Raw genomic sequence first — 24,444 nt, forward strand, 5'->3', positions numbered from 1 at the left:
TCTACCTTCGCTCACTCAGGTACCTTTGCATCTGCACATAGTGTTTCTACCACTTCCTCACCATGGATCATTGATTCTGGTGCCTCAGATAACATGACCGGTACGTCCTCCCTATTTAAAACCTATAGTGTTTGTTCTGGTCATCACAAGGTCCGACTAGCTGATGGCTCTTTGTCTTCCATAGCTGGTCAAGGTCATTTACCCGTTACATCTTCTTTATCCTTAACTAACACACTTCATGTTCCTCAACTTACTACTAACCTTGTATCTGTTAGTAGTCTTACAAAAAATTTGAACTGCAGTGTAACATTTTATCCCTCTTATTGTGTCTTTCAGGATCTGGAGTCGAAGAGGACGATTGGCACTGGACATGAAGTAAATGGATTGTATCTCTTGGACGTTCCCGGTTCCCCTAGCACTCATTCTGTTTTTCAGCTTAGTAGTAGTAGTAGTCAGTCTAATAAGGCTCTTGTAATGCGTTGGCATTTACGTTTAGGCCATATTTCTTTTGGTTATTTGAAACACATGTTCCCTACTTTATTTCATAATAACAATTTATTTGATTTGTCTTGTGAAACTTGTCAATTAGCTAAACATGTGCGTTCTTCTTATCCTATTAGTATGAATACTACTACACCTGCTATGTTTGACTTAATTCATTCTGATGTGTGGGGTCCTTCCCCTGTCACATCCACTCTTGGTTTTCGTTACTTTGTTTTGTTCATCGATGACCACAGTCGTACTACTTGGGTTTATCTTATGAAACACAAGAGTGAGGTTTATGGGATCTCCAAGCAATTTCTTGCTATGGTTCATACCCAATTTGGTTGTACCATTAAGACCTTCCGATCTGATCATGGTACTGAATACACCTATAGTGAGGTCTTGAAACTTTGTTTAGAGTCTAGCATTGAGCATCAAATGTCCAATGTTAAGACCCCTCAGCAGAATGGTCGTTCAGAACGCAAAAATCGCCATATTCTAGAGTTAGCTCGTGCTATTTCCATTGGCATGAATGTGCCTCAATCCTATTGGGCAGATGCAGTTCTTACTGCTGTTACCTTATTAATCGGACCCCCTCTAGTGTTCTTCAGTTTGCCACACCCCTCTCTAAGCTGTCTCCAGATCGTCCTGTGTTTCCACTTCCTCCGCGCGTGTTTGGGTGTGTCTGTTTTGTTCAAATTCTTGCCCAAACTCGTACTAAACTTGACCCTAAGGCCGTAAAATGTATCTTTCTGGGTTATTCCTCTACCCAGAAAGGATACCGTTGTTACCATCCTCCTTCTCGACGGCGTTTCATTTCTCGAGATGTTTCTTTTTTTGAGCATACTCCTTACTATAGTGGGTCCGTTGGTATTCAATCTGAGTGGTTTCCTCTAGATTTACCTGATGATTCTTTTCCTTCTTTATTTCCCCTTCCCATGCCTGTTCCTCCCTCTCCACCCCCCGTCCGTTCGTCTTCTCCTCCATTGCAGGTTTACTCTCGACGTCCCCGTGATACTACCATCACTTCTATGTCCGACCAGCTCGCCTCCTCGCCTCCAGCTCCGCCTCCGTCTGTTCCCTGTGATGATCGTCCTATTGCCACTCGTAAGGGTAAGCGCACTTGTACTTATCCTATTTCAAATTATATATCTGATTCTGCACTATCACCCTCCTATCGGAGTTTTCTTGCTTCTGTTTCCACTGTTTCTCTTCCTACTACTGTTGCAGATGCTATTGCTCATCCTGAGTGGCGTGCAGCTATGATTGATGAGTTGACTGCTCTTGACAAGACTCACACTTGGGACATTGTTCCTCTTCCGCCTGGACGGAAAGCTGTGGGTTGCCGTTGGGTCTTCACGCTTAAGCATAATCCAGACGGTTCCATTGCTCGTTGTAAGGCCCGTCTAGTGGCCAAAGGTTATGCTCAGACTTATGGGATTGATTATCAAGAAACTTTTGCTCCGGTTGCCAAGATGACCACCATTCGTGTTCTCCTTTCTGTTGCTGCTATCCGCGGATGGCCTCTCTTTCAGTTAGATGTCAAGAATGCTTTTCTTAATGGTGATCTTCAAGAAGAAGTCTATATGGTCCAACCTCCTGGGTTTCTTCCTTCTGCTTCTCCTGCTCATGTTTGTCGTCTTCGCCGGTCTCTTTATGGTCTGAAACAGTCTCCTCGTGCTTGGTCTGAGCGCTTCACTAAGGCCATGCATCAGTTTGGTTTCCATCAGAGTTCTGCTGATCACACCTTGTTCTTGCGTCACTCCCAAGGCAAAATTGTTGCTCTGATTGTGTATGTGGATGATATTGTTCTTACTGGAGATGATGCTGATGGTCTTACTGAGGTCAAAACTTACTTAGGACGTCAATTTGAGATTAAGGACCTTGGCCATCTTCGCTATTTTCTGGGTATTGAGGTTGCCCGGTCCAAGTCTGGTATATTTATTTCTCAGCGTAAGTATGTTCTTGATTTACTCAGTGCCTTTGGTCAGCTTGGATCTCGTCCAGCTGATACTCCTATTGAGCAGAATCACAGGTTGGCTGATTCTGAGGGGGAGTGTGTGTCAGATATTGGTCAATATCAGCGTCTTGTGGGAAAGTTGATCTACTTGTCTATGACTCGCCCTGACATTGCCTATGCTGTTAGTGTTGTAAGTCAGTTTATGCACTCGCCTCGAACATCTCATCTTGCTGCTGTTTATCGTATTCTTCGATACCTTAAGGGATGTCCTGGTCGAGGTATTTTATTCAACAATCATGGTCATCTTCGCATTGAGGCATGGACAGATGCAGATTATGCTGGTTCAGTGACTGATAGAAGGTCTACTTCTGGGTATTGTACTAAAGTTGGTGGTAACTTGGTAACTTGGCGTAGTAAGAAGCAGGATGTAGTTTCTCGGTCGAGTGCTGAGTCAGAATACAGAGCTATGGCACTTGGAGTATGCGAGTTGTTGTGGCTCAAAATCTTACTAGCTGATTTATGTCTTCCTGTGCCGGTCCCCTTCTTACTATATTGCGATAATAAATCGGCTATTAACATAGCTGCAAATCCGGTTCAGCATGACAGAACGAAGCACATAGAAGTTGATCGTCATTTCATTAGAGAAAAGATAGTTTCTGGACAGATTTGTACTCCCTTTGTTCCTACCTCTCAACAACTTGCTGATATTCTTACTAAAGGTGTTAGTAAAACTTCCTTTGAAGATGTCTTATCCAAGTTGGGCATTGTTGATATCCACGCACCAACTTGAGGGGGATTGTTAAATAAGTAATTAGGGTTATTTTAGTCTTTTCCCTTTTCTGTTTATCTTATGTAATTCTTATAGCCTAATTAGGGCTAATTAATCAACAACTTAATATTCTCTCTGTTTTTGAACTATAGTAGACAGTGGAGAGTTTTTTGATGATCTAGGAAAATACAGAAGACTAGTTGGTAAATTCAATTATTTGACTATCACTCGTCCAGATATTTCTTTTGCAGTAAGTGTAGTGAGTCAGTTTATGGAAATGTCAAGGGTTCCACATTGGATAGTTGTTATTCGGATCCTTCGATTTCTTAAACGATCTGTAGGATGTGGTTTGTGGTATAAGTCCAAAGATCATTTGCACTTAGAGGGGTATTGTGATGTTGATTGGGCAGGTTCTTCATCCGATAGGAGGTCTATATTTGGGTATTGCATTTTCTTGGAAGGAAATTTGGGCTCTATTTGGATATTAGAAGCAGTCCAAAGAGCAGGAGCCAGAAAAGTACTTATGTGCTTAAAGGGCATTTGGCAATCAACTGGCAGAAGTACTTTTGTGTTAGAAGTCTATGTGGGAACCATACTGACTTCTCATGATTTTTGGAAAAAAGACCAGAGTACCCTTATATTCTACCTATTACTGTTCTTTGTCTTTTAATGTCATAATATGTCTTCAAACCATACCGTTTTTGACATTTTAACTATAAATATATATATTTTTTAATCGATAAAGATAATTTTATTGATAAGAGAAAGCGAAAGGGGTCGAGAGAACCCACCAAAAACAAAGAGAAGTTACAAGACAAAGAGAGCACGACATGACAAGGAAATGAAAATAACAACGAAGAGTGACCAACAAGTTGCTCTTGCGACAAAGAACACACCCTATCCCAACACACAACAAAATCTTCAAAGAAAACCTCGTTGAATTCCTTATAAAATTTGCTCTAAGAGAACATGAACTCCAAAATAGAAAGAACTAGTCCTTCCAACGTAGAAACTTTCCCTTAAAAAATGCACCGGTTGAGCTCTTTTCAAATGCCCCAACAGATTGCAAATAGAGCAAAGAACCAAAAAATCCGTTAGATGACGAAAAGGAACCTCCCCACGACAACCAAACTTTCAAAGCGGACTTGACGGAGCGAGGAAGACAACCACTAAACCGAATAAAGACAAGAAATGCGACCAAATGTAATGAGCCACCCGACAATGAATGAATAGATGATCCACAGTTTCTGCCTGAGATCCATACATACAACACTGATTTGGAGAAATAAAACCTCTTTTGATTAAGTGTTCCAACGTTGCGAGTCTCCCTAACCCCACCAACCAGAGGAAATTGATATCTTAGGAGGTATCTGACCACTCTAGACAAATGAGTGAGGGAAAGACGTTGCACTACTTGGGGCAATACCATCGTATAAAGATTTAACTGTGAACTTCCCATCCCAAATACCTTCCCACAATCTCTTATTTTCCGAAGAGTTTTGCATATAGCTATTCTCCACCACAACAATTAATCTCCCTAGCGTATCCACCTCCCAATTGTTGAAAGTTCTTCTAAACCCAAAGTCTCAATTTATCGCGCCATTTTCAAAATTCTTGAAAACAGAGATAACTTGATTCTTTTTCAAAGACAAATAAAAAAGATCCAGGAATAAATCCCTAAGGGGACCATTACCACACCACCAATCCTCCTAGAATGTCACCTTAATCCCACTCCCAACCTTACATTTCACTATTTTCTTAAAAAACGGAAGTCTTTTAATAATTCCCTTTAACACACCACCACTTTCCCACCCATTCCCATTCACCCCGTATTTGTTGATAATAACTTTCCTCCAAAGACTTTCCCCCTCCTCCCCAAACCTCCAAAACCATTTCTCCAACATAACTGAATTTATAGATCCAAAATTACGAATACCGAATCCCCCATTCTTCTTAGGCAAATATAACTTACTCCAATTCACCCAATGATGTTTTCTCAAGCCATCTTTGCCGTGCCACAAGAACTCTCAATAGATTCTTTCTAATTGCACTTCCACTCTCCTTGGCAAGGAGAATAGCGAAAAGGTGTAGATCGGGATACTAGCTAAAGCACTTTTAATGAGAGTAATCTTCCCTCATTTAGATAAAAGCTTAGCTTTCCAAATACTTAATCTCTTTTTCATCCTTTCAATCATCGGCTCCCAGATGTCTTTACTTGTATATCCCAGTCCCAAAGGTAGCCCCAAATATGTTGATGGAAAAGCCCTTATCTGGAACCCAATCGATGTCGCCACTACCTCTACCCCTTCCACCTCACCTACTGCAAACGGCTTGCTCTTGCGAAGATTTATCGGAATACCAGAGATTGCCTCAAAATACCCAAGAATGCTGCTTAAGAAGCTCAATTGTCTTGGCGAATACTCCAAAAAGATTAAATATCATCTACAAACTGAAGATGTGAGATCAAATAGTCACCCACACCAATAGTAAAACCGGTAAGCTCCCCCCTCAACCACTGCCTTAGACAACATCCTTTCCAAGGTCTCCATGACTATCACAAACAAAAAAAGGCGACAACGGATCTCCTTGGCGAAGGTCCCTTGAGCTTCTAAAATACCTAGTTGGAGATCCGTTAACCAAGATCGAAAACGTAGAAGTAGAAATGCACTTCATAGCTTATCGAACGCACCTTTAACTATAAATATTAATATAATGTGTATTTAAAATCAAGTATACTCAAAATTTCTAAAATAAAATTGACAACACCTCATCTATCACCTGTTGACTTACCATATATGTAATAAAAGATATGTCTCAAACATACCAAGGCCTAATATATATCTATACTTAAACAAATCTCATACACGCAATTTACATATATCTATCTAAGAAATAACATCATAACTAATACAACTATTAAAATTAAAATTGTTATGAATTGCAATATATTGCATCCTATTGATGCATAAAAAAACAAATCCTTGATGGTCTTTTGTTGTCCATTTTTCTTCACATGCTTATCAGTTACATCTATTTTGTCTATAAATTCAACTTCATCAGCCCATAAAAATCCTCCAATATGATTTTAGAATTAAAGAAGAAATAAATTCTATCAGACTATAATAAAAATAAATATATTGTAAGGGAAATATGACAAGTTCATGTTTGTCTTATTGACAATTACCTTCCAAGATAGACACCTATAAAATTTTCTACCTTTGTTTTCTTTGATTCTAGTAGTAATAATAACCAACTCCCGACCACATGACAACAAAGTGCCATCAAAATTACAATCAAAGATTTCAAATGTATGAAAAATCAAAATAAATAAATTTAAAACATATTAGATGAATAACAAGTCAAATGTTTAAAAACATTTAAATTAAAGTACTAAATTTAAGACAAGTCATCTTTATACATTAATATCATGTCGATCATAGACTTTTTTTTAAAGCTTTTGCTATGACTTCTCTCTTTTGTCCCATAGTCCTATTTGCTTGGTAATGTGAATGCACAATTGGATTTCTATGATCTAAAGATGTGGATCCATCTTCTATAAAATCATCTTGATCATATTGGGCAAATTCTACATCTACTAAGCCTTCTCTTCGAATAAAATTGTGTAATCTCATGCTGGCAATCACAATATCCCGTTGTGTATCAAAGGTATCAAAGAGCATTTCAAATGTTTCAGTCACAAACAAGGGTTCTGAGATGAGAGAGATATAATCTACCTTGTTTGTCGACCTCTATTGAGTTCGGAGGAGACGAGTTCGTGGAGGAAATGGAGTTATGGAGTTCTCTGTGTACGTCCTCTGCTAAGGCTAAGACTTGGAAGAGATGAAGAAAGAGTAATACAGAAAAGTTCAAGTACCACCAGTTGACCTAACGAATGAAAAAGACTATGGTGTTCTGGTTTGGCCAAACGAGCAAAGAAGACGACGATGAAGAAGAAAGGTAAGGGGGATTTGTTTATGTTAGGGCACATGAGAATATGAGGGATATTCTCATAGAATATCAAATAATGTTCAAGGATGCATATTTTAACGTCAGATTTTGACTCCCCGCAAGATCGGTTTTGAGAAATAGGTTTATGCAACTTCTTTACAAAGAGCAACTACTTACTTTTGTGCGGAGTAACTCAACAAAGGAGTTGTTGATCCACACGTATTCAAGCAACTTCTAATTCCCTACAAGAGCCAAAAGTAGCCAAAAAGTCCTATCCAAACACCAACTTGGTTTTTTGGAGAAGTAAGAAGCAAAATATGGTTGCAAGGTCTAATGTAGAGGTAGAATATAGAGCAATGACTCTTATGACATGTGAACTGACATGAGTTAAGAATTTTCTCGGAGAATTGGGTGCTTAGATAGCTACTCCTATGCCATTATATTGTGATAATCAAGTTACAATTCATATTGCTTCTAATCCAGTGTTTCATGAGTGAACAAAGCACATTGAGACAGATTGTCACTTTCTCAGATATAAGGTTTTATGTGGGAAAATTAATACACCGTTCGTGAAGTCTAAAGATCAGTTGGCAGATATGTTCACTAAGGCATTTAATTGTAGTCACCTCAATCTTATTTGCTCCAAGATGAATTTACTTAATATTTATGCTCTAACTTGAGTGGGAGTGTTTTTTTTTTTCCTTTAGTTTCTTTTATTTTTTTTTTCTTTACTAGTTTATTTTCTGTAGTTTCTTTAGTTTATTTCCTTTAGTTTTTTGTTCTAAGTTGGACTTTCCAATTGAGGGAGAGTGTTATTGGTATGTATAGGACGTGTGGGGGCAAACTGGTCTTTTCCAATTCCACACGTTCTACTTAGTGTAACCCTAATTCTCTTATATAAATATAAGAGAAGAGGCTCATAGAATAAGTTTTTCTATTGAGTCTCTCTTAATGTTTCTCCTCTAAATCTCTCTCTCTTATAAACAATAACAATTGCCCAATAAACCTTAATTTTTAATCCCTTCCTTACTCTATAAATCTTAACCATTTTCATTGAAATTGTGGTCATACTTGCCCAAAATCCAAAATTAAATTATCCTATCCTTACCCAATCCCCAATTAGAGTTTCCTAAATCCCCTATTTTTCCTAGATCAAATTTAATTTTCTTATCTCCCCTCATCGCCCTGCATCATAATGTCTAAATAACCACTGAAGACAATTATTCAAGGTTAATGTGTGGCAATAGCCAAGCTATCTCAATTATGATGTCGAAAACATGTCATTTACTTTGCTTAGGCATATGTTTCAGAAGGTTGCAAAACACTTTTCTCATTTATATAAAAATTTTGGTTTTTAAAATGCTTTCAACAACTGTGTAAATGGGTTGTCTGATTAAAAGGAAATTTTTACCAACATGGGCAAATATATTTCATAATTATGACTTGATAGGAAAGAAATTGTTGGATGATCTATTTAAGGTACATGAGAAATGGGCATGACACCTTTTGTGCTGATAACTTCTATTCTGCGTTGTAAAATGATAAATAAATTCCTAAAATATTTTGTAGACAATAAATATTCCTTTTCATCAAATTTCTTAATTGTTATGAAAGAGCACTTTCATCTCAATGTCAAAATGAATCAGAAAAAGACTTTGACTCAACCAAACATCTTCAAATTTGTGCATTCTTGCAATTACGTTTCGTAAGTAGCGGAAAAATATAAATTGACTATATTTAAAATATTTTCAAATAAGCTCAAAGAACATCATTTGTGTAAAATTGAAGAAAGTGATATGGCTTGACAACTTACCAAGTAATAAGTTACCCAAGGAATAAATAATATGAAAAAAAAAAGGCATGTTACAAATGGTTCATCTAATTATCTAGTTGTGTTTTATTGCAAGAAGTTTGAATTCATTAGAATCCTATGTCATCACATCATAAAAGTATTTTCTTATAGAAACATTCGTGAACTTCCAATGCATTACATTTTATAAAGGTAGACAAAAGTTGTTAAAACTGGACTTATAAAGAATGAAGATGAAAATCAAATTCAAGCTGATTGTAAGGCAAATATGTCATTGTGTTGTATCCAATTTTTTTATAAACCTATTTATATTATGATTAAGGGTGCAATTACAAAAGAGGATTATTTTGTAGTTAAACATAGATTGGACAATCTCTTGGAAAGAGTACAAGGTATTGCAAAAGAAACACAAAATTTGTGAAAATAGTTCTAAAATCTCACTTCCAATATACTCGAGTTAATATTGCAAAAGGACTGGCATGGCTCAGGTTAGAAAGATTGAGCACCTGGTTTAAGGCTATTGAGTGGTTTGGAAATTGAGGGTAGAGGATTATCTAGCAACTAAACATGGATTGGACAATCTCTTGGAAAAAATACAAGGTATTGCAAAAGAAACACAAAGTTTGTGAAAGTAGATTGAAAGCAGTTCCAATATCTCACTTCCAATATACTCGAGTTAATATTGCAAAAGGACTCACGTGACTTACGTTAGAAAGATTGAGCACCTGGTTCAAGGCCACCTAGTGGTTTGGAAATTGATACAAAGAAAAAGAAGAGGTCTAGAAGTAAGTGTATTGATTTAGATAAATGTGTCGATATAAGTAATACATTAAAGGAAAAAAAGGCGAGTAAAATTATTTTTTGCATTCAACTTAATTTACACTGCTAGGATTAGTTCAAGCTTCATTCATTTGTATTCTTAATTGTAGTAAAACAAAGATAGTGTACTTATTGAGGATGTGAGTAACAAATCGTTCATCCAAGTCATCTTAAAAGCTTTGTCACTTTGAATTAGGGGATTCATTTTACAGAACATGCCTCCTAAGTCAAATTCTTCATCCTAATGCATTTTATATTGGAGTCAACAACCTTAAGTATGACTTGTCATTTCAAAATTTAGATATGATTTTTTGGACTATCAATACCTAATGCAGTTTTTATTAGTGTGTAGTAAGAGTTCTGCTAAGTTAGACTTGTTTACAAAACATAGGAATCTAGTCTCTTTAGTTTAGAGGTAGTTCAAGTTAGACTTGGAACACATCTAACACGAGTTTTAATCAATTATTTAACTATGTAATTGTTTACTAAGAGGTAATCGTTGTTTTTGTTGAGTTTTATGAATCATGTCAAATTCCATTATAATATTTTGCAAGCGGTTTCTATTTCGAGCGAGCCATAGTTATTTGCAAGTGCATTCTCACAATCATCTTCTACAAAAGTTCATTTTCAGTCTAGCCAAGTAATTGTTAATGATCTTTAGTATTTTAGTGCATGTTAAACTGTAAATTTTCATTCAACTTAGGAGTTTCGAAGTCAAAAAAATTATGTAGGTATCCCTCTTTCATGGTGAGACACAATTTCCAACAATTATGAACTTACAACTGCCTCCACCAAACACTAAGTTCCACTTTAGTCAGGTAAAGGTTAATGGAATTTATTATTGTAACTTCAACAGATTTAATATGTTCATTAATGAAGAATGTTTTAATACTTTTTCGGAGTCACTATTTCCAACAAGCTTCAATTATCACCCACGAAGGAAGTTGAGCTTTAACCACATGAACGATATGAGTTGATGGCAAGGTCATTTTCCAGGAAGATCATTGGGAACATAAGCATGTGAGATAATCAGAAAAAAAAAATTCTCAAACCTTATATTGGCAATTCAAGTCTTTACCATGTTAGAAAGAGAAATTTGTGTAATGCAGACAGTGGGAAGTATTCTGCTTAGATTGCCAAGGAGATTGTTTTTATTATTATTTTAAAAAAGTGGTTTTGACTTTCCCTTTGTTTTTCATATTCCACCGACTCTCGAGTGTTTTATTTTGGTCAACTTTGACAAATCTGTGAACATGAGTTAATTTAAGTTTCCCCGTGTCCTATTTTAATTTTAAATATCAAGGGTATTGAATTATTTACATGATCTGGTAACATGAGCTATTTGTCCTGGAAATGCACATTCAGCACATACAGTCATACAGGGATATCAAGAAATGCACAACAAAGAAGGTGCCACCTCTGTGAGGTGATGATAAAGTCTCTATGTTAAGAGTACCTCAGACCTGGGATCAAAACGGTTCACACTTCAACATATCAAAAAATTTAAGGAAACACACATGTACACACAATAATGTTTCTTTTTTCTCATGTATTGCCGCTTTAGGTATCGTTTTCTCTATGTGATTTTTATTTCAATATTTTGAAAAGTATTACTTTCATCTAGATTGGAGGGCAACTTCTTTGACCCTCATACATGCACGGTGTTTGTACCCAAATTTGCTGGGTCCAAGCTAAGTGATCTTCTTGGTGAACAGTCCACCTAAAATGTCTCATGTTTTAATCTAACCTTAGATAACTGTTTGGATGTTCTTTGTAGTATACATACAAAAGAGGCAGTCCAAGAACACAAAACGCAAGACTCGGCAGGCTAAAGCACTTGAGAATGCAAAGAAAGCCCCAAGAACATTCATGGAACTCTTACAAGAGGTAACTTAGGGTCATGGATATATCCTCTGCATTTAAATTCCACTTAATCTATCAAGATTAAATCTTTTATAGTTTGTCTTACTAATATATCTCATGATTCCAAAACAGGCTAACTTGGAAGCCTTGCCTCCACATGTCCCCTCATATTTGAGGGCTGCAGTGGGACCTCCAAGTTCTACCTCTCGTCGCCATTTCTGCACTGTTTGTGGATTTGCTGCCAACTATACATGTGTGAGGTGTGGCGTGCGTTTCTGTTCATGTCGTTGCCAGGTTATACACAATGACACTCGTTGTTTGAAGTTTGTTGCCTGATTGTATGATCATTTGGGGCAAAAGCCCACAATGCTTTAATCGACTCATGCTTGATTCATACAAACAGTGTTGTATGCAAATACTGAACTATGGTAATTTGTAAAGGAACCTGTGACTTTCACTGGGAAATGGAAGTCATGGTGTGCATATTATCAAAATCAACCAAATTGGATTACTGCTATCATCGATCTATATTATCGTTCAAAGTAAATTAGAATAATCGTATCTTGATTCTTGAAATGAATCTGAAAAAACTAATGAGACATGCTGGGTCCTCATCTTAATCAGATGTTTCTCGGTCCCTCACTGAAGTACTGAAATGTAAGAAAAAACAGAACCAGAACAAGGCCCCCAAATCTGGGTTACCGAAATAAAGTTCATTGTGACGCTAATTTATTGCACGGAAAAGAGCCTACCCTCCTCTTGGAGGTTTAAACTTAATCGATGATGCTTAACACTGAGGCAGATCAGCTGGAGGAGGCTCTAAAGACTGCAATTCTCCAATTCCATTCTCAACCAGGAAAGCCATAGCTAAACCCCAAGTGATATGAGCATCTATGTGACAATGCATCAGCCAAACCCCTGATTTTGACAAAGAATGAAATATACTGATTAGTTTGTCAAACATGAAAGAACCCCAAAACATTTGTATTTTAGTTTCTGTATTTTACCTGGGTTATCAGCAACGAATCGAATAACCGCCCATCCTCCAACAGGTACTCCAACTGTATTCCGCATAGGTGGGTCAATGAGGTTGAACTTGGATGTATCAGCTTTTGCATTGAAGTTCCCAAACCCCTCGGCAATGATGTAGAAATCGTGACCGTGGAGATGAATCGGGTGGTTCTCAGTAGTGACGATACTGGTGTCCTGTAACACAATCTGCACCCTTGAACCATATTTTAACTTGTACAATCTAGTCCCTGAAGCTGGTGTCCATAGTGCCTGGCTTACGTTACCCGTGTAGTCAAATTGCAATGGGGGAAATGCAGGGAAGTCAGTGGTGAAAACTCCAGGAATGCCTTGTTTGTGAGCTTGTAGTATCGAAAAGTTGGATGGAAGGACAAACGAGACGTTATTCATGCTCGCAGTGAAACGAGTTCCATTCGGGCCTTGGCACCTAAGTCCAAATGGGCATGGGTTGAGACCAAGGCCAACTGTGAAGAAGAGGTTTTCATCAATGTCCGTCGGGATAGAGACCTTGGAGGGGCTTTTGAGGCTAGTAGTGAAGGCGGTGACGGTGGCAGTATCATTGAAGGCCGGGAGCCGTGGGAAGATGGGTGATGTGGAAGACTTCCCATGTTTTTTCGAGCAGGATACAGACTTGTACTCGAGAATTGCGGTGGTGGTGGTGTTGTCAAAGGATACACCCTGGCCACTAGCATATGCCCGTGCTGCAATGTAGTAGCGTGCCGGGGCTTGATTAGCTGTTATGAGAACATCGGTGGTCTGGCCCGGGCCTAGCATGATGACAGATGTGGTGAATGGCTTCATGTAGGAGGCATCGGCCGCGACAACAGTCAACATGTGGTTGGAAACAGTGAAGAAGAGTGGTTGGTTCATGGCCGAGTTAACAACTCGGAGTAGGTTAGTCTCGCCAAAACCAACCGGAACTATCAGCGTGTCTGCAGGACATGATTTTGTTATCTTTTTGTAATTTTTTTCCCCCTTTTTGTTGACAGTTGAAGTTAGTTACTAACCTTCACTAGAGCAGTTATAGAGATCTCCAGGTTGACCATTCATGGTGTAGGCAATTGAAACGGCTGGAGCCGCTCCCGTTCTTGTTGCTTGGTTCACAACATCAATGGGATTCGTGTCCCACCATTCTCCTGCTCATCAGCATCAGAAGATATGAATAAAATAACTCACCACCGAGTCGACTCAACCCATTAGTTATTTGATTTTGATGGATATATATATAGATATTAATATTCCTCCAAATCTTAAAAAACTACCAATAGTATGTATTGAAGAAGTTACACAACAAAGTTCTGAGTTAACTCAAACTAGACTCGCTACACGGATAGGAGCTTGTTACCTAGAAGAAGGGTTGTTTCTCGCTTGGGTTTGGTGAAGGGGTAAGAAGAACCTTTTTTGGGGTAGATAATTAGAGCACCATAAACGCTGGCTCTAAGCCAAGAGCTATGACCATGCCACCACAATGTTCCTTCTTGTCCTTCGATTGTGAATCGGTATATGTAACTCCCTCCTGGTCGGATCGGGCATTGGGTTACAAACTCTGGCCCATCAGCCCATGCTGTCCGCATTTGCCGAATTCCATGCCTGAAGAAGAAGAAGAACAATGACTGAACAAGAAAGAAAGAAACCACTCTTATCTAGCATTTATAATCTGCTTAATTTCTCATTTTCTTTCAATAAAAACTTACCTTCATTTCTATCTCTAAGTACTTTCCTAATTAATCCTCACATCGCATTACCATCTTCTCTTTTGTTTTATCTAGGATCACTCAAATGAGATTTTTTTTTTTGTTATAAGTGATAGTGCAGGACATGATACCCATTTCCAGATTAAAAAAATGAGAGGGATGCGACAATGGTAGACTTTAGATCAGATGCGTTTATCACCAACAAGCAACAACTCACTTCATGAGATCAAGGGTTGATATTCTATGTAATTAATTGCATGCTTCTTCGAAACACCATGCAATTGAAAGAAGATAACAAATTAAGTTAGGGGTGATAGAGATAAATTTGGTTCATTGAAATAGTATGCATGCATGAGATACTATTTTTTTAATGATTATAACCGGGTATTCCTGTAGAGAGCGAACCGGGCCATATCTGGGCTTTGCCCAGTCCATAGACCATGGTCTTGTCCAAAGACTAGTCCCGGGAAATGCCCGCACATCACACGCACCAAGTGAGGGTGCACCCGAGATACTATTATTGTTATGTGCATTTCATCATATAAGGGGTCCATCATTCTCTCTTTGAGAGATTATTTTCAAGTGCTAATTAACTTCATTGGTAATGTCTATGGGAGGTTATACCATAGACCTTGGTTCAATTCCCACTATCATTGAATTATTGATCTCATTAAAACAGGCTTGCAAGTTAAAAAAAAAATCAAATAAAGTCATAAGGTATACCATAGCTACGATGGAGTGCACCTTATACACATTATTACAATGAGTCATGTTAGAGTGACCTTAAGAATGTACCTCATATGGCACATCCTAACATGAAAGTGTGTAGGAACCATAGATGCTTTTGTGACCTGTATCTCAATGAAAAAGTATTTATGGTTCCTACACACTTTCACTTCAGGATTTGTGATACGAGGCACAATCTTGAGGTCACCTCAACATTAGTCTATTACAATGCACCTAATCTATTAGAATAATGTTAAGATTGACAACAATTCACATTTTGCTGACGTGGAGGTGTGTATAGAACTATAGATGCTTTTCATCCAGATACGAGTGAAAAGCAACTATATATGGTTCTGCGTGCACCTCTATCTCAGCAAAGTGTGAATTGAGGTTAGTCTTGAGGTCACTCCAGCACGACTCAATCTATTATTAGCTTAGTGAATTGCATGTCCATGAGTGAGAGTGTAACTCTATAAGCTCATGGATTATCCATATATTCATACATATATGCATGCATGCTTCTACGTATGTAATTATGTGTTTTTATTTATGCAATTACCAGTGGAGGGTGACATTGTATTGGGCTTTGTTTACGACGTTGATGACTAAAGTATCACCATTTCTTGCTTCCAAGGTCGGCCCTGGAAATTGTCCGTTCACCGTAATTATGTCGTGCATCTTGCACAGCCTCTCCACTGGTGTTGCTTGAACCTGTTTCAATCCAATTGGTATTCGTCAGCCACCAAAACCATTATCTATAGTTCTATACCAAGAAAAAGAAGAAGAAGTACAATGAAGTCATGATGATGAGTTTCTGCATCAACGAAAGATGCCGAAGAAGCAAATAGAAGCAGAAGGCCTAGATGAAGGTAAGAGAACCATGACTTGACAATGTTACTGTAAACCTCCATCTCTACTACTGAGCCTTTTGTTGAAGGAAGCTTAAGGTGGTAATGCAAGAAGGCTCTTGATCTTATGTGTGTTTGTGTTTTTTTGTGTTTGATTGATAATATGTAAGCACAATGGGTGAGAGTTTTTTTTGGAGGTAGGCAAGTAGGTTTTGAATTAAAGGATGGTCAAAGGCAACTTGGCTCAGCCTTAGAAGTTAGTTGGTTCACCCACTAGCCTATTACGTCCAAGAATCTAATGAAGGCTTGCTTCACAATCTTGCAAAAAGGATTTAACTTGTGCAAAATATCATTCTTAATTTAAGAGATGAGACTAAATTTTATATAAAAGTGTATGAAATGATTACTTTCTATTTTCTAATCTTATGCCGAGCTATTTACAATAGCTAAGGTCATTCCCTTTCATCCAAGGGTGTTGATTGTAGAAAGAAAATATTATTTTAAGAAAATCAAATTTCTTAAAAAAATAAATTTCCTTAGAGAATATTTGTGGATGTTGTTTGATTGCAGATAGGAAAATGTGAAAAAAATAATAAAAAACACAGATTTGGTTTTAGTTTAGGGTAAATTACCATTTCATGAGTGAATATGAAGAAATTGCAATTCTGACTCACTGTTCATTTTAATTCCTAAAACATTAAAACCTAGATCCCAGGCTTTTCAAAGTAATGATCTCATTGGTTTAACGTAGCGAGATTGTTGTAAACCTGTGAGATTGTCATTTTTATTACCACAATGACATTGTCACTTTAAACTAACAAGATCATCACTTTGGAAAACCTGCGATCTCGGTCTTCATGTTTTGAGAATTAAAATGAACTATTGGCATGAATGGAAATTTTGTCAAAAGTTGACCACGTTTTGGGAAATTTCTCTTAAGCTTAAGTGAAGGATTTTCGTGCACTAATGAGAAAACAATTTTGTTAGGAATTTTAAGTTGAGAATATTTTTTTGAACCAAGATAAGTAAATTATTTTCTTTGAAGAAATGATTTTCCAACAAAAATGCTCAATTATACCCATACATCTGCAAATGTAAGAAAATCACTAGCTTGTCATCAAATGAATGGTTAAGATGAAAATATACTCATCACTAGAAAAAGCTATATTGCACCGTAAGAAATTAGTACAAATCTCTAGGGACTCTTATCTTTTTATCAAATCTAAGCTGAATGTCAATTACATCTAAATCTTTGAAATAATTCTTTATTCATCGGAATGAGTTCTTCACATGGTATCATGAGTTGCTAGTGGGTTTTCTCTGCAATGTTCTTTGGCAATGGGCTTGAATCTTCAGGTTAAGACTCCCTATCTATTGATGTGCTACAACTAGGGCTATCAATCGGATGGATCTATATCAAAGATTTGCGGATTGAAAGCTCTATATCGAAAGATTTGGGTTCTGATGAGGATCTGATTTGTTAATATATCAGATGAGTTCTAAATAAATCATATCCCAATATGTAAAACGTGAGAAATTATGTAAATTAGTTTTTAAAAATTTGGTTTAAATATATGAAATTTATTTATATTTTGTGTATCAAATCAAATTTGATCCAATCTCGTCCCAAGCCGATATGTAAACATCAAGTCTGAAGATCTAATCTAATACTTACCAAATTGATTTTATATCGACACTGACTAAATCCAGCCCAATCCATTAACTGACCGAAGCTAATGGGCTGAAGACTTTTTTCATAGATGGCTTGATCATACTTTTATCATTGGCTTGAAACCAAGTGCTTTGCCCCATGGACAGGGCCCGTTAAGAACCACTCAAATATATTTTGATTAGGACTAGCCTTACTAAATTTGTCACAAATCTCGATGTTTGTTTTGACTGTGGATGAGACTTATTGTAAGGCTTTAGCAAGATTTTCTTTTGGACTTGATCCAAGATTTTGAAAATCAACAGTTACGGAAACTTCCACTTAACTCCCAAATTTAAAATTCAAATTAAGTGGTGAAAAATAACTTTTGAGGATTTTTTTTTTTTTTTTTTTTTCAAAGTCAGGAAAGTATTTTATTTTTATGTGCAGTTCCGACCAAACATCTCGTCACCTAGCATTTCTATGTTAGGGCCAGGGAATTTTAATGATCAAATGGCGGTCATTTTTTTTATTCCATACATGTTAGTTAGCTTAGCACGTGTAAATTTGAAAATAACTGGAGTACGGAATCGAGATGTTTTCCTTAGAACACAAGGGACCATAAGGGCAAATTTGAAAGCTTTTATTATAAAAATGTTGGACAGGGATTATATGGATGGACTAAGGATTAAGAAACCCAAATTAGGTTAGGTTAGATTATTACTAAAAAAAGGTATAAATCAAAAGTAGATGCAGATGAGCTAATTTCAATAGCTTGGTTAAGGAAGTTGATATCTTTTCTGGGTTCTCTTCACACCAAGTTTATATCCCAATTCATGAAGATTTCTCACATTCATGAAAAGTGGCTGTTAACAAACACTCATCATAATACAAGACACGCCAGCAAGTCTCTGGGTTGGTCACCAACAAATTTCTACTTCCCTAGAAGCTGTGTTTAGCATAATAATTAGTCTTGATTTTTACCTCTTTTCCACCAAGTCATCATAATGGATGTTTGGTTACCAAGGCTTAAATTTGCACTGGCCTAAACTATATTGAATGCTTGCACTTCAACAATTTTCCTTCCGTGTGTAGACCTCACCTGATATTACAGATGAGAAGAAGACAGACAGACAAGAAAAATGAGACTTCTTTTTTTCTAATCAGAATTGCATCTACTGATGATCCAAGAAAATTGATACAGTAAAATACTAACAAATCAGCAATAAATGATCAAAACTTAAAACATAACAATTCCCTTTTGTGCTTCCCAGATTTGGATTCTTGTTTTCGATGTTATTTAGTGTACACTTTCTTTGCAATTAAAATAAAATTCCAAACCCCCCAGAGAACCAGAGAACCAAAAATAAAAAATAAAAAGCAGTCAAACCTGCCAGCAAGACTACAATGCCGTTCCTGCCACTCAACAGGTAGGAAAATTGTGCTACCAGACCACAATTTAAAATGAAACACGAACTAGGCGATTCAAATACATGAGATTCACACCAGCTATACCTGTTGTTTCAATGTCTGCAACGAATTCAGCTTTGACTCGCATATAAGGAGAAATTCAGAGATTGTCTTTCTCTGCCCAATTACTATCTTCCTTAAGACGTTGTCCGAACTACATGAATGTAATGCTTGGGAAATATGATCTCCAAGTTCGAGCTCTTTTGGAGAGGAGGCCAAGGTCTCTAGAATCTGAATAACCTGCCCAGGAACTTCATTGGATCCTTTACTCTTGAAATGGATGAGAAAAGCATCCAAACTTTCATCCTCTGAATTGTTGATTTGTTCCCTTAACCATTTTGTGATATCTTCCATCACACCACATAAGGATTGGATCGAAACCTGAATGACCCGAGAGAGTGGAAAGGTGAAGTGATCTGCGGGCCCACTTTTTTTCTTCTTTTTCCCAGATGGATGTGAGGATCGAATGCAAGACTGGATTATGAGACTGTGCCATGCCAAGGGTTCAGTGACCATCTGTACCAAAACTGGTAGATCAGCTCCAAAAGAAGTTATTAGAGGTTTCATGGATCTGAGCTTCTCTAGGATATATTTCTCAATCAAGTTGTCCACCATGCACCATGAACTCGTCATGGGCCCATCTCCATCTGGTGAACCAAGTTCATGCGAACCTAACTTCCATGCATTAAAAAACACAGCAAAGTTCATCCAGTCGATAATGTCCATACTAGAAACCTGTTTGGATTGCAAAATTACATAAGTGGATGCAGTTTTAGACGAAAGATTTCCATAAAATGGTCCTTAAGATTATTAGTTTGAAACCAAGCCTTCCTTAAGGGGGGGAAGAGGAGAAACTGAGGACAGAAAAGAAAGAAAGAAGGGATGATTATTACAGAGGCAACCCCTATCCTATAAATAGAAGAGAGGAGGTAATGTTTCTACAGAGTTCCTCTTAAAAGTAGGTCACATCAGCTAGGACTTCAAAACTCGATAGCTAGGGCTTTGAAACATGAATGGAGAGAAATAGATTAAAAATGAAGATTTATACTTCCATGTTATAAGAGGTTTACTTGTCTATAGAAAATATACCATATAAATGCATGCAACGCATAGGCCAATGGACCTAGGCAAAACAGTCTGGTGAATGACCCCCCCCCCCCCTCCAAAATAATAATAATAATAATAATAATAACAATAAATAAATAATTTAATCAAAGTACTGCACTATAGATAATTTAGTCTAATATTGCATATCTTATTTATACCAGATAAATAATTATGGCATCAACCTTGAATGAAATTGAGGTGTATGTAACAGCAGATATTATAATTGATTAGTAAAGAAGATACAGATCCAATGCCCTGGAACAGTTGTCAATTGTTCACTAAATCACCTTTAGCTTTCGCTTTACTATTCTTTCACACTATTGTATTCATCATCAATATCTGTTCTCATTATCTTATTCATTACTTGTCAGAAATAATGTATGATCATAATGTTTAAGTATAGAGGTCTTGTGACATAACAGATATATCAACAAGTAATATTATCATTATTGCTAATGTTGTAAAAATATATTATTATCTCTACTCTATATAACGAAAACATACCATTTGAGACGTTTATCAGGTGGCTATTTTTTCCCAAAATTGTCCAATGTAAAATTTACACATGATAATACCATTATTTAGGGTGGTTTAGTAATGTATGGAGGCACTTTTCTAACAATCACTAGAATTGCCTAAATCTATAGTACTATTCAAACTACTTTATAGTGACCAGCCAATATCTACTCAGGCCTCTCCCCACTAATCCCTATTCTTTTAGGGTAAGCCCGAATAGAAATATGCCAAAGACACTGTGGAGTCTCAATGAAAAACACCTTATCGAGCTTTCCTCTTTCTCTTAAAAGTGGTTTTGTTGTGTTATTTTTAAATATGTCAGAACTTCCGACTAGCAAGTTGGTTTGAGCTGGGGGATTTGGTTGGAGAGAGTAGGAGGATGTTCCAAGGAGTGGAGTCCTCTTCTCGGGAGGTCTTATTTAATATCTTAGGGCTGTTATTTTTTTGGGCAAAAATTTGCATAGAGTTCAAAGGTGTTCTCTTTGAGGAGTTTGTTTTTAGGTGGGAGTCCTTGTGCTCTTTGTTAGCCTTTTGGTTTTCTTTTCAAGTCAGTCACCTCGACTGCCTGTGGTATATTCTCTTCTTCTATCACTAAATTATACTTACCAAATATATATATATATATATATATATATGGTTGATGCTACACTGCTACAGACACATTTACCTTCTTAATAAACTCTGACTTTTATCTGGAAAACAGTGCATTCCCCCTAGTAAATATAAACTTAAGGATGATATACTACTTAAGATGGATGGCCAAGAAATATCCCAAATCGACCATTTTTTCACACTAGGTGGTATAATCCATAAAAGGACGGGAAGATGGATATTTAAGAGGATGTTGCCAACAGAACTACAGATGGGTGCGTAAATTGATTATGAACTTCCAATGTGTAAATGTCTGCAAAAACATACCTTGCAATTTTTTTCGCCATTGGAGATTCCAACAATCTCTTCTACTGCATCATTGAATGAAAGACCCAGGCTTCTTGAATATCGCTCAAGCAGAGACTTCAGCTCCAAGGAGTTCTTTCCATCAGATATAGCGCCATTGGCTTCTACATTTTCCTTTAGTGTTGACGAAGCACTCTGGATAGACAGATAGATAAGCCGGGGAAGAAGGGACCTTCTCTCAATGAATCTCTGAACATTTTCTTCCCTTTCCTTGACTAGTCGTTGCTGCCACTAAATAAAGGAGATGGAAACATTATATTAACTTCGCACAGAGGAAACAAATATACAAGTCAACCCAATACAACACCACTGAACATAAGCAATAGTCTCTTTTTTTTTTTTTTTCAATTTTGTTTGGTTAAAAAACATGCTCACAAATGAAAAACATGCATGGCATACAATTTATCTACGAATGAAAAATGTGGCAAGTATTGTGTAATAGTCAGAGCAATTTTGAGATCATACAACTGACTAAGAGTAAAAACATCTTAATGGAACGCGCGCGCACTTGCACACCCACACTCCCGCACACCCGCACGCACACAAATCGACACATAATACAACAAAACAACAGGTACAATAGATGATACACGAGTTTATCGTTTTGAGGCATATGGGCATGGTGATGTGGAAACCAATGTGTCTAACATCCTTAATGGCTACTTGCGTAAACAACCAACAAGACTACATTTCCTTATACGAAAAAAATTAATATTTTTGAAACCTATAGGATGGAACAAAGCATGTATACAACATACTAATAACATGAAATTAAGATGATGCTTAATAATGCCATACCATATTGTCTCTTTGGAAAAATGCACCTTCCTCAAATGGTCCTGATCACATAAAATAAGCAGTCAATATAGACCAAACAACTCGTACAGAGATGAAATAGGGTGTACCTCTCAAATAAGAAAAAGCAGCGCTACAAACTCCTGATTAGTGGTAATGCCGTCATAAATATCTCCAACATTTTCATAACCATAAAAAAGGTGATATTTTTTAAGATTTTCTAATAAAAGAGCCAAAAATAAATAAATAACCAAATTTTTTATAATTATTAAGACAGCCTGAAAAAAATGTCATCTTTCTAACTTTGTTGCTTTGCAAAGCACCACAAGATTTTGCTACTACAGTTATGAATTATATATTTCAATTTTTATGTTTTAATATAATTTCCTAGCATTCTTTTATTTTTCCAAGGATTTCCTATGAGGAAGATTTGACTGAAAAGTTGATTCTGTCATTAAATAACTCAATAGGAACAAGACTCGTGACGGTAACTAAAAACAGATGATGAAACAGCATAACATTATGGAAGGTCAAACAGATAAGTTAATGGATGCAAAACAGGGTGAATATACCAACCTAAAAGATAATTTTTATCAGGAGTTGGTGTCCACCAAGGTCGTGACAACACATCTTCATTGAAGGTCAAGAGTTTGCATCTTTCCTCACTTGAAAACTCAAGCACTTGAATACCAAAGTTTAAGCTTTCAAGAATGCACTGCAAAAATAGGGACAAACCTTTTTAACATGCGTCCAGTATCAAATATGTAAATGTAGTACCATTAAAAAAATTATATGTTAACATGGTAATATAACAAAATAAGAAGTTGAGTTGAGAGTTGCGAAAAGTATGTGACCTCTTCTTCTTCAATGCTTTCTGCCTTTTGCTTTAATTGTAAAATGGAAGCTTCAAGCCTGGCCATCAAATACTGATGAGAGTGTTGTAATCTTTCTTTGAACTGAACGAACTCAATTACCTGAAGAAAACAAATTACGAAGAATAATTATGGCTCCTTAACATGGCACACAAATCAAGGTAGCTACAAGAGAGAACCAGGAGCCTTCTATCAGGGCATTAATCAAAGAATGGCACAAGTGTACAAGATCAATAAAAATAAATAAAAAATAATAAAGAAGAAAATAAAAAAAGATCAAGCAATTCTCTATATTTGACTCACTTTACAGAAATCAAGCGTAAATGAATTTTCTTTTCTTAACCATTTATCCTTTAATTCCTTCTAGAATTTACTAATAATATTAGTATTTTCACAGTGATATGATGTTAATTGAGAGCATCCCACAACTACTTATCTATATGCAATGTTCAGTATAAATACCATGTACTATATATCAACCAGTGGGCTAATTACATCATTGCTAGTGCCAAACCATAAATCTTCCTGAATCCACAAAATTGAGGACATTATAAATCACGAATATAAACAATTTTCATATTACATTATTTCCATTACGTGAAGGAATCAACTCAAATAGAATGAGAATCAGTGCATTGTGAGTGCTGCCCGTCAGCTTTGAAGGATAGAAATTCAAAAATCCAAGGAACTTGACACGCATATCGAGGAAATAAATGGGAAGCATAAAGCTATTTGGCCCTTAATTCTAACCTTGTCCTGACTTTGATGGGGGGCAAAAAACCCCACAAACCATATTACCTCCAATGTTTCCAAGGGCCTACTCCAATTGATGGTTCTGTGAATGAAACAAATACAGCTCTTTCCAATGGATTCTGTAAACAGAATACTCAACATCCATAATTTACATCTGAAAATTATCTTGTCCATTATTTTATTTTTTGATAAGTATCTTGTCCATTATTTCTCTAGGCTATAACTGCAGCAACCTCGTGAAGCAAAAAAATCAACCAATTGGAGAAAAGAAAAATTTTCAATTCATACACAAAGACATGGGAAGATTCCTCAATCTATCATTTGGAAGATATATGCATTGGTATTATTTTTCAGAAGAGAAACACTACTTGGATCTA

The 24,444-nt window shown here is 36.6% G+C and overlaps 3 protein-coding genes across 9 annotated transcripts in view; 1 reads left to right on the forward strand and 2 right to left on the reverse strand.

Annotated features, from left to right (window-relative positions):
• SEF (HIT-type Zinc finger family protein) overlaps positions 1–13,726 on the forward strand; it is a 26,786-nt gene extending 13,060 nt beyond the window's left edge. For 3 of the 5 annotated variants that reach the window (XM_086423717.1, XM_086423714.1, XM_086423718.1), the window contains 2 exons: positions 11,567–11,676; positions 11,785–12,172. In XM_086423717.1, the coding sequence (XP_086279843.1) occupies positions 11,567–11,676; positions 11,785–11,988 (314 nt within the window). In that variant the 3' untranslated portion in view covers positions 11,989–12,172. Of the gene's footprint in view, positions 1–11,566; positions 11,677–11,784; positions 12,173–12,276 lie in introns of those variants that run through there. The other 2 variants (XM_086423715.1, XM_086423716.1) reach the window with 2 other exon arrangements.
• On the reverse strand, positions 12,433–16,102 carry LOC147386423 (laccase-12-like). The gene is made up of 6 exons (XM_086423713.1): positions 15,893–16,102; positions 15,661–15,812; positions 14,027–14,271; positions 13,689–13,817; positions 12,660–13,613; positions 12,433–12,570 (listed from the first exon to the last, which is right to left on the reverse strand). The coding sequence occupies exons 1-6, from the start codon at positions 16,010–16,012 to the stop codon at positions 12,440–12,442; spliced, it is 1,731 nt and encodes a 576-aa protein (XP_086279839.1). The 5' UTR covers positions 16,013–16,102; the 3' UTR covers positions 12,433–12,439.
• Positions 16,103–18,430: 2,328 nt separating this feature from the next.
• LOC147386424 (Tetratricopeptide repeat (TPR)-like superfamily protein) overlaps positions 18,431–24,444 on the reverse strand; it is a 43,669-nt gene continuing 37,655 nt past the window's right edge. For 2 of the 3 annotated variants that reach the window (XM_086423710.1, XM_086423712.1), the window contains 6 exons: positions 23,297–23,416; positions 23,019–23,157; positions 22,446–22,486; positions 21,609–21,878; positions 19,113–19,802; positions 18,431–18,699 (listed from right to left, as the gene is read on the reverse strand). In XM_086423710.1, the coding sequence (XP_086279836.1) occupies positions 18,643–18,699; positions 19,113–19,802; positions 21,609–21,878; positions 22,446–22,486; positions 23,019–23,157; positions 23,297–23,416 (1,317 nt within the window). In that variant the 3' untranslated portion in view covers positions 18,431–18,642. Of the gene's footprint in view, positions 18,700–18,827; positions 19,803–21,608; positions 21,879–22,445; positions 22,487–23,018; positions 23,158–23,296; positions 23,417–24,444 lie in introns of those variants that run through there. The other variant, XM_086423711.1, reaches the window with a different exon arrangement.

The sequence above is a fragment of the Akebia trifoliata genome, chromosome 14 (assembly GCF_017979445.1).
Source record: "Akebia trifoliata isolate Shusen 1 chromosome 14, ASM1797944v1, whole genome shotgun sequence".
In the NCBI taxonomy this organism is placed as follows: domain Eukaryota; kingdom Viridiplantae; phylum Streptophyta; class Magnoliopsida; order Ranunculales; family Lardizabalaceae; genus Akebia; species Akebia trifoliata.